This window comes from Syngnathus scovelli, chromosome 7 (assembly GCF_024217435.2).
Source record: "Syngnathus scovelli strain Florida chromosome 7, RoL_Ssco_1.2, whole genome shotgun sequence".
NCBI lineage: Eukaryota > Metazoa > Chordata > Actinopteri > Syngnathiformes > Syngnathidae > Syngnathus > Syngnathus scovelli.
The window spans coordinates 17441827-17463617 of NC_090853.1; the positions used below are offsets into that span (position 1 = coordinate 17441827).

General features: G+C 46.9%; 1 protein-coding gene across 29 annotated transcripts in view; it reads right to left on the reverse strand.

Moving 5' to 3' along the window:
- The window catches only part of bcas3 (BCAS3 microtubule associated cell migration factor), a 287913-nt gene that overhangs the window by 8142 nt on the left and 257980 nt on the right, over positions 1-21791 (reverse strand). For 26 of the 29 annotated variants that reach the window (XR_007482725.2, XM_049725724.2, XM_049725730.2 and 23 more), the window contains one exon: positions 1584-1637. The exons of the other annotated variants lie outside the window; for them this stretch is intronic. Coding sequence is in view for 25 of the 26 variants with exons in the window: in XM_049725724.2 (XP_049581681.1) it covers positions 1584-1637 (54 nt within the window). In the remaining variant the exon portion in view is untranslated. The remainder of the gene's footprint in view (positions 1-1583; positions 1638-21791) is intronic. 29 annotated transcript variants of the gene reach the window in all.

Genomic DNA, 21791 nt, shown 5'->3' on the forward strand with positions numbered 1-21791 from the left:
AGGCTTTTATTGCCGCCACTGACAGTCGAACAAAAAACGCCTCACTAGGAGGGAAAAAAGGGAAAACAAAGGCGCCTCGAACCGAGGGAGAAAAAGGGGAAATCAAAGCGCCTCGAACCGAGGGAAATACAAAAACAAGGTAGCGATGTAACCAAGTTAACATCGGTGATCAAGGTTGCTCTAACAAGGCTTCTACGTGGAACTCGAGGGTTTCGTGATCGCTAGTGTTCTGACAAGGCAAGACGCACTGGCACTGGATACGGGGAAAGACGCGGGTTATATGGACACAGGAGGGGAACACAGGTGAAGACAGTTGGTCATTGACGCAGGTGCACACACTTGGAATCAGGGGATCACGTGACCGGACGCACAGGGGAAGGACACACTGACTGGAACGAGAGGAAATCACACAATAACACAGGAAATGAACCGGACGACACATGACAGCATGACATAACCCCCCCCTCTAGGGCCGGATCCCAGACGGACCCGGAGCATCGGGGTGAGCCGCGTAAAAGTCATCTAGTAGCCCGGGATCCAGGATATAACTACGCGGCACCCATTGCCGCTCCTCTGGCCCGTAACCCTCCCAGTCTACCAGGAACTGCCAGCCACGGCCCTTCCGGCGCACGTCCAGCAACTTCTTAACTGTGTAGGCAGGCCCACCCCCCACTGTCCGCGGAGGCGGAGGTGCCGCGGGAGCCGGCACCATCCCACTCTCCCTCACCGGCCAGTGCGTAATGTCAGACGCAGAGCAGGGAGAGGACTCGAATGCAGAGCGTTCAATGTCCAAAAAGGCTTTTACTGCCGCCACTGACAGTCGAACAAAAAACGCCTCACTAGGAGGGAAAAAAGGGAAAACAAAGGCGCCTCGAACCAAGGGAGAAAAAGGGGAAATCAAAGCGCCTCGAACCGAGGGAAATACAAAAACAAGGTAGCGATGTAACCAAGTTAACATCGGTGATCAAGGTTGCTCTAACAAGGCTTCTACGTGGAACTCGAGGGTTTCGTGATCGCTAATGTTCTGACAAGGCAAGACGCACTGGCACTGGATACGGGGAAAGACGCGGGTTATATGGACACAGGAGGGGAACACAGGTGAAGACAGTTGGTCATTGACGCAGGTGCACACACTTGGAATCAGGGGATCACGTGACCGGACGCACAGGGGAAGGACACACTGACTGGAACGAGAGGAAATCACACAATAACACAGGAAATGAACCGGACGACACATGACAGCATGACAATAGGAAGGACAAAAATCATCGTAGAAAAAAAAAAGTCAAAAACAAGACCCCTTGAAGATGGCTGCCAAATACGGCTCAATCTTGAATATATATATACTGTTAGTCAAAATTTATTTTTGGCATGCTACTTCGAACTACATTTTTCTACCATTTCTCACCGTTCTACCTTCAGCATAATCCCAAATTCACACCTTCATGGCTTCTTATTCCAAATATGTGTGATTTTCTAAAATTAAAGAATTTCCAAGCAAAAAAAAAATCATCATTCATTCCTAATTGCACATTCAGCATTTCAATTTCATTTCAATTTGAAATTCAAAACATTTGACTTACTCAATTCACCTTGGGAAGGATTTTCAACATGTCCCAAAACTCTACATGTTCTCCCTGAAAGGAACATTAGACAGGATTCAGTTTTTGTTCATTATGGCAGCGCCTATGGACAAAAGGCCATTGTGTTTTGTAGGAGGATGATCACATTTCCCATGAGTGCCAACGCGCAGCGTCGTGAAATCCTGAGTTCTCGCTCACCTGCAGTTGGACTGAATTACTTGACTGTTTCCTTGAGTGGCTGTGTGAAGGATTCATGCGATAGCACTGAGGTGGATATAATTGTGTTTAAACAATACTGGAGATCAATGTAAAAAATAAATGTTTATTTTTGGTTTTGATAAGTTTAGAGCCCCTCGACTAGAGTCTGACAAAAATCCTGTAAATTTTGACCATTGAATTTACCTTTTTGTTTGTAAGCAATGGCGCCTTTCGCACATCTAACCCAAGATAAAAATCACCATTCTACGCTGCAATTGTATAACACTAATTAGTCAAAATGACACTTACTTGTTATTTGTCTAGTTAATTACTTTATTTAATAGCAGGGCTTTATTATTTAGGTTTATTTTCAATATTTTTTTGTTGTGGACACCTGGGGGCAGTATTGGGGGGAAAAGGGGGGAATAAATAATTATGTTCTGTTTGCTTATGTGGAATAAAAACAATTAATGTAACAAGTAATTATTCACAGTCTATAAGAATAACCAAATGCAGCAATGTAAAGTGTAGTAGTAATGTCCAACAGCTTACCTGATTGCTTAGAGTGTGGTGAGTGCTTTGTTGTGCTTGCCTGTGATCCTGCTGCTTGCTGCTCTTGGCTGGGTTCGATTTTGATGTTTTTTTAGACTTGGCGTGATCATCTAATGTGCTTTTACCTTTATATTTTAGGAGAATTTTTGCTGGGCACAGGGGGCAGCTAGTATAAAATGGATTGCCTGGGCATGGTCTTAGCCACATAGCGTATTTCCACTGTCTTAACCAGTCATTGTTAAAACATGTTGAGCATTTATTTTCTTTACTGGCCTGTCATCGCTTCCTGTAGCACCCTCGTCTCTCCACCCATTTTCAAGATAAAACATCACTCTTTTTAGTCACTGGATCATTTCCTTTCTGTCTATCCTACACACTCTCCGTTTGCACCTCACCATTCCGAATGAGCCGCCACTGCCCGCCCACCCATCACCACAATAAAGTTTGCTACGTCATTTTTCTAGAGCCGACAAGGCTCTGCACAAGTTTATGGATGTAGGCACGCTACAATGTAACTGACATGCAAATTTTGCACAACATTTACAAAAATCCGGGACATCTCGGGACAGACCATGAGAACCCGGAACAATCAGGAAAATCCGAGACAGGTGGCAACATTACCCTCGACACAGATGAACAGAGGTGGACATTGCGTTTCCCTGGGCCTTACATTTTGTGGACGAAGGCAAGAGAAAGTTGTTTTCCGTTCCTGTTTGCCGCCTAACTGTAATTGGGAGGCGCTGGGGGGAGGGGGAGAGCATTTCTCCAAGGTCAAGGTTGCCTACGCGATCATGTAGGAGGAAGCAAGCGGCCCAACAAGACACAACAGGCACTACATTCTTCTGTGTATTTTGCACTCTTTTCTTTGCTTCTTATGCAACATTTAAATGTAGATACGCCTCCTGGTCGCTCCAACCTTCTTCCGCATTCCTCAAGCAACCCCTCTGCATTCATTCTACAGCTGTCAGTCACACGCAATAACTGCAACAAGGTATTTCTTTATGAATAGAGAATAAAATAATAACTTTCAGACTAAATGCGATGTGAATGTTTATTAAGAATGATGACCTTTATTTTTTCTCTGTCACCATCAAAATATGAAATGCCTTTTGACATTCTGGGAAAAATCAAAATAGGCCACACACAACAGCTCAGAGAACACCTCAACAACATGGACCACACTGGCAGCATCAAGTTCACACACGAATGGGAGACAAACAATGAAATAGATTTTTTGCACCAAAAAAAAAAACACCACAATGAAGCATAAAACTCACAATATACAGGAAACCCACTCATACAGACCAGTACCTTCTATGGACGTCACAACACCCCATAGAACACAAACTATCAGTAGTCAGAACACTGTACAACAGGGCCAACATAGTCACGGACACACAGGACAGGTAGGAGGAGGAGACACACATGCACACATGTGGAGTCAAGGCAGGACCTCCAAGCCTGCTTTGACTGCACCGATTGGAGTGTTTTTGATGCTGCAAATTCAGACTTGCATGAACTCACTGACACTGTCACATCATACATCAGTTTTTGTGAGGATCTGTGTGTGCAGACTAAGACCTTCTGCACGTACAACAACGACAAACCTTGGTTTACACCGAACCTTAGGAGGCTGCGCAAAGTCAAGGAGGAGGCCTACAGGAGCGGCGACCGGGACCTGTTCAAGCAGACCAGAAACACACTGAACCGAGAGGTCAGGAAAGCCAGGAGGTGTTACGGGGAGAGCCTGGAGAGACACCTCTCTGCCAATCCTGATCCCTCAACAGTGTGGAAAGGCCTGCAGAGCATCACGGGCTTCAAGAAACGAACCCCCCGTCCTGTGGAGAGCCCAAGGCTCGCTGACCAGCTAAACAGGTTCTACTGCAGGTTTGATCGGTCCTCCCACACAACGGGACCTCCTGCAGCACAATCCACACAATCCACATACTCACCTCCCCCCACAACTGCTCTGTCCGCACCGCCATCACCGTGGTCACCGACTCTCTCTCTTGCAGAGGCCGCGCCCGCACTCCAGATTCGCGAGGAGGAAGTGCGCCAGATGTTCCGGAGACAAAAGATCAGGAAGGCACCGGGCCCAAACGGCGTGTCACCTTCCTGCTTGAAAGTCTGCGCTGAGCAGCTGGCGCCCACCTTTGCACGGATCTTCAACCGTCCCCTGGAGCTGTGTGAGGTGCCCTCGTGCTTCAAGAGCTCCACCATCGTTCCAGTGGCCAAGAAGCCCGCCATCACAGGTATGAATGACTATAGACCTGTTGCACTGACATCTGTGGTCATGAAATCTTTCGAGAGGTTAGTACTGAACCACCTGAAGGATGTCACGGGCCCCCTGCTGGACCCCCTCCAGTTTGCCTACCGGGCAAACAGGTCGGTAGATGATGCGGTCAACATGGGACTGCACTACATCCTGCAACACCTGGACACCCCAGGAAAGTACGCCAGGATCCTGTTTGTGGACTTCAGCTCGGCGTTCAACACCATCGCTCCTGACATCCTCCAACAGAAGCTCATCCAGCTTGCGGTGCCTGCCTCCACCTGTCAGTGGATCACCAGCTTCCTGACCAACAGGAGACAGCGTGTGAGGCTGGGGAGCATCACATCTGACACCCTGACCACCAACACTGGAGCCCCTCAGGGATGCGTCCTCTCCCCACTGCTCTTCTCCCTCTACACCAACGATTTCTCCGCAAGTGACTCTTCCGTGAAGCTCCTGAAGTATGCAGACGACACCACTCTCATCGGACTGATCCAGAACGGTGATGAGACTGCGTACAGACAGGAGGTGGAGCGGCTGGTCCACTGGTGCAGCCAAAACCACCTGGACCTGAACCCGCTCAAGACCGTGGAGATGACAGTGGACTTCAGGCGAGGCCCTTCACCACTTTCACCCCTCACTATCCGCAGTAATACTATTCTCTCCACAGACACCTTCAAGTTCCTGGGAACCACAATCTCTCGGGACCTGAAATGGACCGGCCACATAGACTCTGTCCGGAAGAAGGCCCAGCAGAGGCTGTACTTCCTGAGACAGCTCAAGAAGTTCAACCTGCCACGGGAGCTGCTGAAGACCTTCTACACTGCCATCATCCAGTCTGTCCTCTGCACCTCCATCACTGTCTGGTTTGGATCGGCCTCCAAACAAGACAAGCACAGACTGCAACGGACAATAAGGACTGCAGAAAAGATAATTGGAATCAACCTCCCATCTATCCAAGACTTGTACCTGTCCAGGACCAGGAAACGTGCAAGTAACATCTCAACAGACCCTTCGCACCCAGGTTGCAGCCTGTTTGAACTACTCCCCTCCGGACGCCGTTATAGAGCTCTGTACACTAAAACCAGCAGACACAGAGACAGCTTCTTCCCCCAGGCTGTCGCTCTGATGAACTCACACCACTCTTAGAGTCTCAGAGTCATTACTGTGCAATAACATCCCGCTTGCCACACCTTTTTTGTCTACACTGTTTGTACTGTGTGTCCTCTCTGCATCCATTGCAGCCTGGTCATCCTAGAAGAGGGACCCTCCCATCTGTGGTCTCTTCTCAAGGTTTCTCATTTCCCCTAGCTGGAGTTTTGAGTTTTTCCTTGCCCTCTTGGGAGTTTAAGATCAGGGGGTGTTTGAGAATATCTTTCGTTCTTCACATGTCCTGAGTGTTGTTGTTAGTCACCTAAATGTTGAACAGAGGCTGTGATTTACCGAAGTCAAATTCCTTGTTTGGCACGCTCAAACATGGCGAATAAAAAACTCTTGAATCTCTTGAATCTTGAATAAAGCACTCACAAACCGTCAGTATCCATAATGGGCAATTGAAAAGGGAAAACATGCACAAAACAAGTATAAACACACTAAAACAAAGAAAACGAATACTCTACACAAACAAACCTGCCATAGTCACACAAAATATATCAAATACCATGCTTATGCAATAACATATACATTAAGGAGACGGGGAGACCGTTTGGAACATGAAGAAAAAAAGAACATCAAAAATAATGTGAAAAGGAGACGGCCAATAGACAAACAAGAGTAATAAAAGAACAAGCGGAACAGGAAAATCTCAAATCAGCCATATAAAACCATTGCAAGAGACAAAATCAAATCATGGGCTGGAATAATCCATGCTGAAAGCAACAAATACCAGGGCTGGATCAGAGAGGCCATAGAGATCCGGAAACGAGGTCCAAGGAGAATGAATCGGAACGAAAGTAGCGTACACCCTGTTACACACTTGAGATGCAGTCCTGGAGAGGGCGTCAGACCGTAGGGGGCGTAAATTCCCCCTGCTGTCTGGCAAAACATATTGGCAGCCTATAAGAGGCGTCACCTTTCCATTACGTGACAATTCTGAGGAAGGCTACAGAAAGTGGTCAAAACATGTTAGGCAGGTAAACAAACTCGCCTCTGTCTTACTAAAAGAAAGTATCATTAAATATATTTTTTATGTGTTTGTGTGTTGTTTGAGCAGACTCTGCCATGCTCCACAGTTGGGATGAGGTTTTGATGCTGGTGTGGGGGTCCTTTTTTCCCTCCACACATAGTGAAGGGTTTAGTGTTCCAAATAACTCAATTTTAAATTAATCTATCCTCACAATAGCACTGTGGAACATCTAAACCAGGAATGGGCAAACTACGGCCCACGGGCCACATCCGGCCCACGGGACCGTTTAATCCGGCCCGCCAACCCTAAATAAATTGTATTATTAAACATTTTTTTGGGGTCATTTTGCCTGCAATGACTGCGTTTCCCCAGTAGATGGGGAACCACTCGCCTGCGCATTTACTACCGGAAGCCGTGTCAGAAAGCTTGGTGCACACTCACAAGTGCGTGTACGTACTCAGTAGTACGGAAATGCCGCACTCGCGCTCTATTTGTATCAGTGCCGAATTTAGAGCGCGGGCTGTGACGACAGCATTCTTGTAATTTGCGCGCCGAGCTTTCGGATACAGTTTTACGCTAAAGCCACCCACAAACCTTCCCCTGGAATCCTTCCATTAAAATGAGTTGCCCATAGAAAAGCAAGGTGGACATTGAGTGCCGAGTGTTTAAAAAGAGTGGGCAATTTGGCTCGACGTACACGACGTGACGTTCAGCCACATGAACATCAACATCAACCCGTCACAGATCTAGGTAAACGGACCAACACCTCGGATCTCTCCTAAGAATTGCCACAACAAATTTTATTCCAGACTATGACACACTAGCAAAAAAAGGGAGACCAACAACACTGTTCCCACTGAAAATGAAGGGGAGGCTTTCAAGTTTGTTGTAAAAAAATGCATTTTGAATTTGATCTGTACAAATAGCAGGGATTGAAACTAGCGACCATTCTCATTTTCAAACAATGCAGGATGCTCAAGGACATTGATGCACCACCTGTTTGTGACTAATCTTAACCTGTAAAGTTCTTAAGGCTTACTTTAATGAAGTGTTTCCCGTTTCCTCACCTCTGTTACCAGGTGTTTGTGAGTTAAAACTCTGCTCTGATTTTCAGATACCCCTCACCGTGTTGCCGTTTTGATTACTTTATTTGGATGTATGCTTTCACCGATTCTTCAAGATGATATATTTGGTCAGAATGTTTGCCGTTTGATGTGATCTCATAAAATAAACATCTTTCATTAATCTGACCTGCAGGCACTGAAGTGATGGAGACTGTTATTCATAATAACAGTGTCGTATTTATGAGAATCACTGATAGCAGTTTTTTAGGGATGTTTTTTTTTTTAATGCTGTTAATAAAAAAGTTCAAAAAACTTTTTTTGAATATCCATGCTTTACTACCTACTAAAGGCCAAAACCTTTTATGCAATGACCTTTACAGGTCGTTTATATTACTTCACACAAACACTACATCCATCTGCTCCTGGTTCGGCCCCCCGGTCAAAATTTAGAACCCAATTCGGCCCGCAAGTCAAAAAGTTTGCCCACCCCTGATCTAAACTCTTCACAAGAATAAGTCTTTTTTTTTGGGGGGGGGGGGGGGTTAGGGTTAGGCAGTGGCGCCCCCGTTCAGTGTTGCACACTTTAATAGTATTCATTCTTGTTAAAATTTTACTTTAACAGAAATCTTAGCATGTGAGATTTTTGTTACTTTTTTTTCACCTCATTGAGCATTCAGCACTATGCTCTTGTGGTCATTGTTACAGGTCTGCCCTCAAAAGGAAAGCAGTACAGTGCTGAACTTTGCCCTACATTTAAAGTATCTGTCAAGCATCATATATTAATGAGCTCTTAATGAGGTTTTTAGAGATAGTTTTGTGAACATTCCTAGCTACATGCAACTTAACAATTTTTAATTGTAGATATTTTAAGAGCTATTTTGTGCAAAGGTTAGGCTATCTGCTCCTCTGCACACTTACCAGTTGAAACCATTTAGGTCACATTATGCTCCTACGTGGGTGTAGCTAAGCCAGTGTAATAATACTGATAATTTTGGAGAAGACAGACCGTCTTTAGTATCTGGCAAAAAAAATGGCTTCATGGCCGTGTCTCATACTTTCTGGTATCCATTAATTAGTTCAACTGAGAATACATATTCTTCTACAAGTTACTATGAGTATAGCAAGCATCAAAGAAGGACCAGTGAAAGTTCGTCTGGATTTTTTCAGTGGTTTAGTTCAAGTGTGGAATAAGATAAATGCAAACTTTCCGCTGTCAAAATTTCTTGAAACAAAATTTACTCCCTTCGAGTTACTGCATACACACTTCGTACATGTCATTGTCCTCTTGTCTGACACAAGGGATCAATAGTCGTTCTTTTTTAATTATTGATGTCAAACAGCACTTGGTGATCAATCCAGATCTAGTTTCCTATGTATCAAAGTCAAAGTCAAAGTCAGCTTTATTGTCAATTTCTCCACATGCCAAAGACACACAAAGAAACCGAAATTTCGTTCCCCCCTATCCCACGGTGACTAGACATGGCTCACAACAGACAAACAAGTAACAAGTATAACAAAAGCGTGCTGAATAAATAATGAATAAATAACACAACAATAAATAAATAAATAAGAGGAGCAGAAAAAAAAGGAGCAAGTGCGCGTACAGCAGACATTCCCGAAAATAGCGCAACAGTGCCACACGCTACGCAGAAGGGGGTAGCGAGTTCAGGGCCCTAACAGCCTGGGGAAAGAAGTTGTTGGCAAGTTCGGTGGTGCGGGAGCGCAGGCTCCTGTACCTCTTCCCAGAGGGCAGAAGGTCAAACAAAGAGGGAGCCGGGTGACTCACATCTCTGGCAATCGAGGTTGCCTTGCGGGCGAGATGGGAGGTGTAAATGTCCTTCAGGGAGGGGAGCGAAGCACCAATAATCTTACCAGCCGTATTCACTATGCGCTGCAGGGCCTTCAAGTTCTGTTCAGTGCAGTTACCACCCCAGACAGCGATGCAACTGGTGATGACGCTCTCAATAGTGCCACGGTAGAATGTAGACAGGACTGCCTGAGGAGCACATGCACGCCTGAGCTTCCGCAGGAAGTACAGGTGGCGCTGAGCTTTCTTTGCCAGTGACGAGGTGTTTGCGGACCAGGAGAGGTCCTCACTGATGTGCACCCCCAGGAACTTGGTGCAGCTCACCCTCTCCACCACAGCACCATCGATGATCAGCGGCAGGTGTGTTGTGTGACCCTTCCGGAAGTCAACAATGATTTCCTTGGTCTTATTAACGTTCAGCAGGAGGTTGTTGTCCCTGCACCACGTGGTCAGAAGGTCAACCTCCGACCTGTACCGAGTCTCGTCGCCCTTTGTGATGAGACCCACTTCACTATGCGGTTGTCGCTGTAGGTCGCAGTGCAGTCATGCGTCAGCAGGGTGAAGAGTAATGGACTGAGCACGCAGCCCTGGGGGGCCCCCGTGCTCAGCGTGATGCTGGCGGAGATTTTGTCGCCAACACGCACCACCTGAGGCCTCTGACAGAGGAAGTCCAGTATCCAGTTGCAGAGGGAGGTACTGAGGCCCAGCTCGTCGAGTTTGCAGATGAGTCGCTGCGGCACAATGGTGTTGAAGGCAGAGCTGAAGTCCACAAACAGCAACCTCACATATGAGTCCTTTCTCTCCAGATGGGTGAGGGCCGAGTGGAGGGCAGAGCAGATGGCATCCTCAGAGGACCGCTTGGCACGGTACGCAAACTGGAAAGGGTCAATGGTGGGGGGGAGAACGGACTTGATGTGCTCCATGACCAGCCGCTCAAAGCACTTCATGATGATGGGCGTCAGTGCCACAGGGCGGTAGTCATTGAAGCAGGACGGTGCAGGTTTCTTCGGCACAGGAACGATGGTGGCAGCCTTGAAACACGAGGGGATGATGGCCTGCTGCAGGGAAACGTTAAAGATGTCCGTGAAGACACCCGATAGCTCCCCAGCGCAGTCCTTCAGCGCTCGACCCGGGATGTTGTCAGGGCCCGCCGCCTTACGGGTGTCAATAGCGGCAAGCGCCCTCCTCACACCGTCGGCAGAGAGGCGCAGGGGCTGCTCGTGTGGGGGGGGAGTGGTCTTCAGCGGGCAAGTGCTGTTCTGGGCGTCGAAGCGAGCAAAGAAGCGGTTCAGATCGTTCAGCAGACGGACGTCGCCCTCACAGCTCCTCGGCGCGGGCTTGTAGTCCGTGATGGTCTGAATGCCCCGCCAAAGGCTACGTGCGTCCTTGCTGTCCTTGAAGTGGGCGGAGACCTTGCACGAGAACGCCTTCTTCGCTTCTTTGATGCCTCGGGACAGGTCGGCCCTCGCTGTCCTCAAGCCAGCCTCATCCCCCGCTCTGAAAGCCTTGTCTCTGGCCCTCAACAGTCTGAGGACAGCCCCCGTCAGCCACGGCTTCCAGTTCGCATGTATGTATGTGTGCATCTGTGCATGTGTGCAAGTTGTCATCCCTATGGAGCAGGCAAGAACAATTCCCTCTGTGTGTTTGTTGATGAGCATCTTGTTTTTTGTTTATAAGCACGTCAGAGGCCAGACTGATCCAATCTGTGCTATGTCTATTTATTTTAGTGGAGTGTAGCTTAACAGTCCACTTGGCCCAATGTCTTCATAATATGCAGTACAGCTCCTAAGTCAAAAGATGAATTCTATTTTTACGGGGAGACATATTTTTGAGTGCGGCGTGTCATTGATGTTATTTATGATATTCCACTGGATATTACGTACAAAGATGTAAAGATGCAAAGAATGGGATATGAGTATCTGTTTTACACTTCCCTGAAAATAAAAATTGCAGTAATTGCAGAAGACTAATATGGTGCTTAATCTACAGCATTGGTGTCAAACTGAAGGTCTGGGGGCCAGATACAGCCCACCACATGATTTTATGTGGCCCGCTAAGATAAATTGTGCATCGAGTATAAACTGTCTTCACTTTAAAAAATAGAGTTAGTGAAGGAATGGGCTCGAAATACAAAAAGTCCTGCCTAGCTACAAAAACAGATATGCTCAAACCTCATTGAATAATGTACATAAGCAAACAAGTATATTCACATATTAAATCAATAAAAGAAACATTTTAAGCATATAATTATACCTGCACACCAAACCAATAAAAAAAAACATAACTAGACATTTTTATATATGGTAATGACATGGATTTTTATAATTTCATGATCTGATATGTATTTCTGTGCACTTTGAAATAACAAATGTTTGTTGATATATAGCTGAATAGCATAACGACCCTTAAGGAACTATTTAATGCATGCTTGATGTTATTCTAAATCACGGACACTGCTCAAGGTGTCAATGTCTCAATGTTCTGTACTTGATTATATCTTGTGTTTTGGTTAATGCTTGATGTGGCGTCGTATTTTGCCTAATGCTAGACACCAGCCTTGGATTACTATTGAATGTTCTGGACAGAAGGAAAATATTTTGACTAACAATGAAAATATATGGTTGGAAGCATGATTAAACTAAGAATGTGACAATGTCAGCAAATACGTGGAGTGTCAAAAGAACAAACAAACAAATGCATGGTAAGTGGTGAGTAAGAACTTTGCATAGTCAGGGAACATTAACAAATTGATGATGTCACACACAAAACTTCACATAAGTCCGTACAAAATGACAAAAGTGGAAGGATGATGAATGGACGAGGTGCGACAGTGTTTGTGCAAGAATAGAGGAAAATGTTTACGGGAAGGTCACTTGGGGATAAAACCTGCAGAGGTGCCAGAGGGAGAACGCCAGGAGGAAGACAGCCAAGAACCCGGCCAAAGGTGATCGCCAAGGCCGAAAGACGGGAAGGAAAACAACAGCCCCCACCAAGTCAAACACACCAAATCGGCCATAATCAGCACCCAACCCCATGGAACCAGCTCTCACCGAACCAGCACCCACTCCCATGGAATCAAACTCTCTTGCAAACTTGCCCTACCCCAAAGACTCATCACCCATCAAACTCGGCCCACACCGGCATGTGCAACTGAATATAAGCTGGCCAAAGAAACATGAACGTTGCCTTTTTTGAATGGAGACTTTCTGCTCTTGAGCATTGTCGTACGAAAGGCCCAGGGCTGTATTGTACTTTCCTGAAAACAGAGCTTTCTCAACAAGAATTGTGATTGAACTCAACCAACCTGTGTAAGTTTAATTTTGTTTCGGTGTCTTAGTCTTTTCCTAAAACTGAAAAAGAAAACGAACACGCAGTGAATAAATTGTATAACAGATGATTAGCTCTGGCTTTTGTCGTGAGGTGCGGATAGCGCGCTTCCCAAACTGTGGATCAAATCCAACAAATGGTGACCATCCGACGTGATTTCTTCAGAAGGAAAAATGCATGCTCCTGGAAGGATTCTTTCTTCTCCGCTCTTGCTCAACGATATTGCAGTTTGATCGGCACAAAAGGTAAGGGGGAACCTTTTTTTTTTCAATAAAATCTCCCAGTTCAGCAATTTTGTGGAGTGAAAGCGGAATAAAAAGACAAAATAATAATTTTAGCTCTGTGTTCAGGAATGGTGGTTGTATATACATTTATGCTTGTATGGAAACTGGTGAAAAAGTGACGTCTTGTGGAAAAGAAAAGAGAAAGGTGGTGAGGACTTTGCCTGATCAGCGAAGGGCGCTCACGCCGCTGGAACTTGTGGGGTGTCAGTGACTAGCATATGGGCACCAAAGTGGCCTCAATAGTAGACGCTTAGGGACGTATACTGTTGCCTAAGGTCGGGGTCGATTGGATCGGCCAGGCCACCATGCGGGTCAGGGACTCGTGGAACTTGTGGGATGCCAATGGCTATATGGGCACAATAGTGGCCTCAATAGTCGACGCTTAGAGACTTTGCGCGCTGTCGCCTAAGGTCGGGGTCGATTGGATCGGCCAGGCCACCATACGGGTCGGGGACTCGTGAAAAAAAAAAAAAAAAATATATATATATATATATATTATATATATATATATATATATATATATATATATAAACGTTTTCCTCACCCCCCGTGGGCGGTCTCTTTTTCCCTTCAAGCTCGGGTCCTCTACCAGAGGTCTGGGAGCTTGAGGGTTCTACGCAGTATCTTTGCTGTTCCTAGTACTGCCCTTTTCTGGACTGAGATGTCAGATGTTTTTCCTGGGATCTGTTTCAGCCACTCCTCCAGTTTGGGGGTTACTGCCCCTAGTGCTCCAATGACCACAGGTACCACTGAAGTCTTCACTCTACAGGCCTTCTCCAGCTCTTCTCTGAGCCCTTGATATTTCTCAAGTTTCTCATGTTCCTTTTTCCTAATGTTACCATCATTTGGGATGGCTATGTCAACCACAACGGCTTTCCTCTGCTCTTTGTCCACCACCACAATGTCCGGTTGGTTCGCCATTACCATTCTGTCTGTCTGGATCTGGAAGTCCCAGATGATCTTGGCTTGGTCATTCTCTACAACCTTTGGAAGTGTTTCCCACTTGGATCTTGGGACTTCCAGTCCATACTCTGCACAGATGTTCCTGTACACTATTCCAGCTACTTGGTTATGGCGCTCCATGTACGCTTTACCTGCCAGCATCTTGCACCCTGCAGTTACGTGCTGGATTGTCTCAGGACCTTCTTTGCACAATCTACACCCGGGGTCTTGTCTGGTGTGGTAGATTTGGGCCTCTATTGCTCTGGTGCTCAAGGCCTGTCCTTGTGCAGCCAGGATCAGTGCCTCTGTGCTGTCCTTCAGACCAGCTCTTTCTAGCCATTGGTAGGATTTCTGGATATCAGCCACTTCAGCTATGTTTCGGTGGTACATCCCATGTAGGGGCTTGTCCTCCCATGATGGTCCCTCCAGCACCTCATCTTCCTTTGATGCCCATTGTCTGAGACATTCACTGAGCACGTGATCCGTTGGGGCCTTATCCCTGATGTACTTATGGATCTTGGATGTTTCATCTTGGCTAGTGGCTCTCACGCTCGCTAGTCCTCGGCCTCCTTCTTTACGGCTAGTGTACAGTCTCAGGGTGCTGCTGGACTTGGGATGGAACCCTCCATGCATGGTTAGGAGCTTCCGTGTCTTGATATCTGTGGTCTGTATATCTTCCTTTGGCCACCGTATGATTCCTGCAGGGTATCTGATTACCGGTAGGGCGTAGCTGTTAATGGCTAGGGACTTGTTCTTGCCGTTGAGCTGACTTCTTAGGACTTGCCTTACTCGATGGAGTTATTTGGCTGTGGCTGCTTTCCTTGTTTCCTCGTCAAGGTTGCCATTTGCCTGTGGAATTCCAAGGTATTTGTAGCTGTCCTCAATGTCTGCTATATATATATATATATATATATATATATATATATATATATATATATATATATATATATATATATATATATATAATAAATAAATAAAGTGTAAAAATGGTGTTGTTTAATAGGTTTGATTGTTTATATTGTGGCAGCAACGGTGTTAAGAGTGTATCTCTGTGAAGATTGCGTACAAAACTGCGCGGGTGCTGAATTGGGTGGCTTCTGAGTGCAGGGTTGGCTGTCAGGTGGGACAGCGGTGCAGGTGGAGAAGTGAGAACAATAAGTTGATTTGTATAAAATTGTTGATTTTTTGATTTGGTATTTGAGTTGGAGTCAGAAAAAATGGCTGAACAAGAATTTGATAAAATATAATATACATATATATATATATATATAGGGGCACAATATGAGCAATGAGAGATTACCTTACCAACAGTCAGTGTGGGTCCTTAGGCAAGACCCTTAACGATACCGCCTACCTCAGAGATAATGAGAGTACAAGAAACGAAAGATATGCCGGCTCAGACGTCGCCCGGACAAACAAGGTCTGCGTCAGGTGCTGGGGAACCAGAGCACCCTGATGAAAAATGGGCTACTGGAACAAGACACAAATGGGCGAGATGCGAGAATAAGGATCTGTTGGAATGCTACTACTCCAGCAACCCGAGCGAGAGGGGTTACATGCGGAGAATGCGGGAACAATGGCAACTTCAATACCCACAGTCAACACTATCGGCCAAGCAACTAGTAGCTCAATGTTCCAATATCCATAAACGGCACCTGCTATCACACCTCGAGATTGATGAGATACAACACAAATGCCATAGCGAAGGCCAACCAGAGCACCAGGTCAGAGACGAGTTAAATCCATGTAAAAGCCCAGAGGTTGGGTACGAAACCCCAATAAGCACAATCAAGCTGAACGAGGCAGCAACTGACCTGAAGAACAAGATCACGGTGAGAATGAATGCTCGGGAACCTAGATACACACTGCAGAGGCTAAGTGAAGTACCCTCAGAAAGTCTCCTAGAAGATGTGAATGCAGCATTGACAACAATTCCTACGGCTACCATCACTGAAACCAATGAGCTGATATACACCTCAGCAGCAGTGATCCTAGAAATGCTTGGCTACAAGAAGAATGACCATATGCGACCACAACAGTGCCCACCATGGAAGAGAAGGCTGGAGGCCAAAATCAAGATAGCACGGAGAGAAGTGAGCCAAATGACAGAGGCCCAGAAAGGTGCAATGAAAAAGCAAGTTCCCAAGAAATACAGCCATATGCCCATACCTGAAGCACTCGAAACTGCCAAACAAAGACTCCAAGCCTTGGCCAGCCGCCTAAAGAGGTACACAAGAGAGAATGAAGCCAGACGAATAAACAGGTTGTTCACAACACAACCAGCGAAAGTGTACGCTCAGTGGCAGGGGAATAATAGCAGAGCAGACCCACCAAGGCTGGAAACTGAACAGTACTGGAAGGATATATGGGAGCGGGAGGCATCACATAAGAAGGATGCACAGTGGCTGGTGGCTCTGAGAAAGGACCACAGCAAGCTCCCTGAACAGAACCCAGTAACCATCACAGTGGCAGACATCCAGAGAAGAGTCTCAGGAATGAAAAACTGGACAGCACCAGGCCCTGACATGATCCACAGCTACTGGCTCAAGAAACTTACAACTCTCCATGAGCGCCTGGCAGCACAAATGAACCAGCTGCTAAGGGATGGGACTCACCCTGAATGGCTAACCCAAGGGCGTACGATCCTGATCCAGAAGGATCCATCAAAGGGTACAGTCCCATCCAACTACCGGCCAATCACCTGCCTCTCCACAACATGGAAGCTGATGTCGGGCATAATATCAGATAAGATCAGCAGGCACATGGATCAATACATGAGCACTGCTCAGAAAGGGATTGGTAAAAATACCAGAGGAGCAAAACATCAACTCCTGGTGGATAGAACAGTCACCCAAGACTGCAGAACTAGACGTACCAACCTGAGCACTGCCTGGATTGATTACAAGAAAGCATATGACTCAATGCCACATACTTGGATCACTGAATGCTTGAGGCTGTACAACATCAATGGGACTCTGAGAACCTTCATCGCCAACTCGATGAAACAGTGGAAAACCACACTTGAAGCCAATGGCAAGCCACTTGCACACGTGACCATCAAATGTGGTATATACCAAGGAGACGCTCTGTCCCCAATGCTGTTCTGTATAGGACTGAACCCCCTCAGCCAAATAATCAACAAGACGGGCTATGGATACCAACTCAGGAATGGGGCCACCATCAGCCACCTCCTCTACATGGATGACATAAAGCTGTACGCTAAGAACGAGCGGGACATTGACTCCCTGATCCACACTACCAGGATCTACAGCTCTGACATCGGAATGTCATTCGGACTTGAGAAATGTGGCCGCATGGTGACTAAAAGAGGAAAGGTAATCCACACAGAGGGGGTCTCACTCCCAGAAGGAACAATAGCAGACATTGAGGACAGCTACAAATACCTTGGAATTCCACAGGCAAATGGCAACCTTGACGAGGAAACAAGGAAAGCAGCCACAGCCAAATACCTCCATCGAGTAAGGCAAGTCCTAAGAAGTCAGCTCAATGGCAAGAACAAGTCCCTAGCCATTAACAGCTACGCCCTACCAGTAATCAGGTACCCTGCAGGAATCATACGGTGGCCAAAGGAAGATATACAGACCACAGATATCAAGACACGGAAGCTCCTAACCATGCATGGAGGGTTCCATCCCAAGTCCAGCACCCTGAGACTGTACACTAGCCGTAAAGAAGGAGGCCGAGGACTAGCGAGCGTGAGAGCCACGATCCAAGATGAAACATCCAAGATCCATAAGTACATCAGGGATAAGGCCCCAACGGATGACGTGCTCAGTGAATGTCTCAGACAATGGGCATCAAAGTAAGGTGAGGTGCTGGAGGGACCATCATGGGAGGACAAGCCCCTACATGGGATGTACCACCGAAACATAGCTGAAGTAGCTGATATCCAGAAATCCTACCAATGGCTAGAAAGAGCTGGTCTGAAGGACAGCACAGAGGCACTGATCCTGGCTGCACAAGAACAGGCCTTGAGCACCAGAGCAATAGAGGCCCAAATCTACCACACCAGACAAGACCCCAGGTGTAGATTGTGCAAAGAAGGTCCTGAGACAATCCAGCACATAACTGCAGGGTGTAAGATGCTGGCAGGTAAAGCATACATGGAGCGCCATAACCAAGTAGCTGGAATAGTGTACAGGAACATCTGTGCAGAGTATGGACTGGAAGTCCCAAGATCCAAGTGGGAAACACCTCCAAAGGTGGTAGAGAATGACCAAGCCAAGATCCTCTGGGACTTCCAGGTCCAGACAGACAGAATGGTAATGGCGAACCAACCGGACATTGTGGTGGTGGACAAAGAGCAGAGGAAAGCCGTTGTGGTTGACATAGCCATCCCAAATGATGGTAACATTAGGAAAAAGGAACATGAGACACTTGAGAAATATCAAGGGCTCAGAGAAGAGCTGGAGAAGACCTGGAGAGTTAAGACTTCAGTGGTACCTGTGGTCATTGGAGCACTAGGGGCAGTAACCCCCAAACTGGAGGAGTGGCTGAAACAGATCCCAGGAAAAACATCTGACATCTCAGTCCAGAAAAGTGCAGTACTAGGAACAGCAAAGATACTGCGTAGAACCCTCAAGCTCCCAGGCCTCTGGTAGAGGACCCGAGCTTGAAGGGAAAAAGAGACCACCCACGGGGGGTGAGGAAAAAGTTTTGGTTATATATGTACGTATGTATGTATATATATATATATATATATACTACGTATATAATTTGCATGAAGGTTGCATGCCATTGAGCGGTGGGGTTAAACTGTAACTATTTTTTTTTCAAAAGGGTGCGGCTCTAAAGTTTGGGCCAAAAGGTCAGGTGGGCATGGATGCACGGTGGCGAGGCTCTCCGCACTTCAGATGCCCCCCCCCCACACACACACACACACACTCGGCTGGGAAGATTGCCATGTTGTGAGTCGTGTCTACTGTATGTTGTGGGCCCCTGTGTGTGTGTTATCTATGTTTATCTTTGTGTACCTGTTAATTATAAATGATGGAATTGGGCTAAAATGGTACATGAAAATTGTGTGCTCGACAACGGTTTATCAGATTTGCACTGTTAAATGTAAACATTTGAAATCATAGAATAATCTGAGGGTTGTGGGCAGAAACTGGTTCAAAGGGGATAGTGCCCAGCCCTCGTGAAAAAAAACAAAAAGTGAGAATAAGAGAGAACAGGCTCTTAGGTGGTTGCAGATGTTAAATTTAGGAGGAATTCTTGATTGGTTATGACATAAGACTATACAAGGTGGTTACATGTAAAGATAAGTAAAAGCTTTGAATCACTTAGAGTTAAAAAACAACAAATAAAAACAACATTGCAAGGGAGCACTTTTTATTAAAAGAACACCAAGTAAAGTAGTAAGTAGGGGGTATGTGTGTGTGTTTATGACACAGGGCGAGTGATGCGTCAGTGCAATAGTGTTGGAGTAGTTGGCCTGTAGTTTGTGCATGCTGCATGCTGCCTCTGCTTGCCACTTTTCTACTTTCAGCTACCGCCACCGGCTAGCCCTCTGTTTCCGGGGGTGAAAAGAGGTGCTGAGTACATAAGCCTCCTCAGCCGGTACACAGCCTCTCCATTGCCAAGACTTGCACACGCCTCCTCGTGGCCACACACGGTAACTGGCACCTTGCGGTCCCAGGCTAAGTTGTGCAGGATCTCGGAGCAGCAGTGGGCCCCAGAGATGTGGCATGTAGGCCCACCGGTGCGTGGACATGCCCTACTGCCCATCAACCACTGTCCCAGCTGTGGGTAAACAGCTCCAGCTATGGGTAAACAGTGAAGACCTCAACGGTGGACAAGGCGGAGGATGATGGCTGACCTAAGGGGTGGCGTCACAACGGCTGGGAAGGCGGATGAAGGCTGCAGCAGAAAAGGGTCACCAGTTGTCTTGGTCTCCTTGCCACTGGACTCTGACCCTGATCTGTCAAGAACAGTGTGGTGACTGTCTGTGCACCAGTCTCCCCACTCTAAACAAAGGCACGCACAGGCGTCTTTTCAGGGAATCCACCTTACATCCCGGATTAAAGTCCTGTGGCGACCGGTAAGTGGCAACGGGGGCAGGATTGTGAAGCCTGGAAGCCCCTAGTCACAAGTTGGCACATCAGGCGGTGGATGTTAGATGATCGTTGGGCTCTTGGACCGAGGCAGAAGAGCTCTTCGGTAGCTGCATCCACGACTGAGCAGCCCTTTTTAGGATCCACTCTGCTCATCCCTGTGGGGGAAGGGGCTAGAAAAGGTGCCCTAAACATAGCCTGCCTCAAACCTCCCGACTGGATTACCGCGTTCAGAGGGATCACCAATATGCGGTCAAAAACACAGAAACATGAATTTTGGAGCATGGAATGTGCACACACTAATAGACAGTGTAACCAGTGATAGGCCGGAGAGGAGAACCGCCATCATTACCAGGGAACTGAAAAGATGCCGGATTGACATAGCTGCTCTTTCAGAAACCCGACGGGCAGAGGAAGATCATCTGAAGGAGGAAAAGGGTGGATACACTTTCTTCTGGAAAGGAAAGGCCACAGATGAGCCTAGGATCCATGGGGTTGGTTTTGCCATCAAGAACCAACTGATCAGTCAGCTCTCTGAACTCCCTGTGGGAATCAGTGAGCGCCTGATGACACTCCGTCTGGTGCTGGCCAACAACCAGACGGCAACAGTTCTTAGTGATTATGCACCTACCCTCATTTCCGATGAGGACAAAAAAGAGGCCTTCTATGCCTGTCTGGATGAGGTATTGTCAAAAATCCCCAAGGAGGACAAGATTATTATATTGGGAGATTTCAATGCCAGAGTGGGCCGTGACCACCACTTCTGGAAGGGCACCATTGGAAAGGAAGGCATTGGAAACATGAACTCCAACGGGGTTTTGCTTCTTAGCAAATGTGCTCAATACGACCTTATCATCACCAATACCATCTTTCGCCAGAAGAACAAACTCAAGGGCTCATGGAGACACTCTCGCTCTAAGCAATGGCATCTTATTGATTATGTCATAGTCAGAGCCTGGGATCAGTGCGATGTGAGCATCACAAAAGCCATGATGGATTCAGAGGCCTGCTGGACAGATCACCGCCTGATACGAGCCACGATGTCCATCAGACTCAAGAGGAAGAGGAGACTGCAAAAGAAGCTGAGCCGGCAAAGACTAAACCTTGAGACCCTGAATAAAGCTGCCTCCCTGCAGCTGTTTCAGGCCTCTCTTGGAGAAAGCCTCAATCAGGAATACCCTGAGGACATTGAAGAACACTGGAGCCTGCTCAAGTCTTCCATCCTCGACACCTGCAGTGCCACTCTCGGGTACAAGGCCAGAAAGCATCAGGACTGGTTTGATGAGAACGACACAGAGATAGAACAGCTCATCTCCAAGAAAAGGGAAACCTTTCGTGTCTGGCAAAATGACATCACCTGCACAGCAAAGAGACAGGCTCACTCCAGAGCCAAGGCTGACGTCCAGAGCCGGGTGAGACAGATTAAAAACTCCTGGTGGACAGAAAGGGCACTGGAAATCCAGAGTCTGGCAGACTCTGGTGACATCAGAGGCTTTTTCAGTGCTACCAAGGCTGTCTACGGCCCAAGCCATCGCAGCCAAAACCCCCTGCGCTCTAAAGACG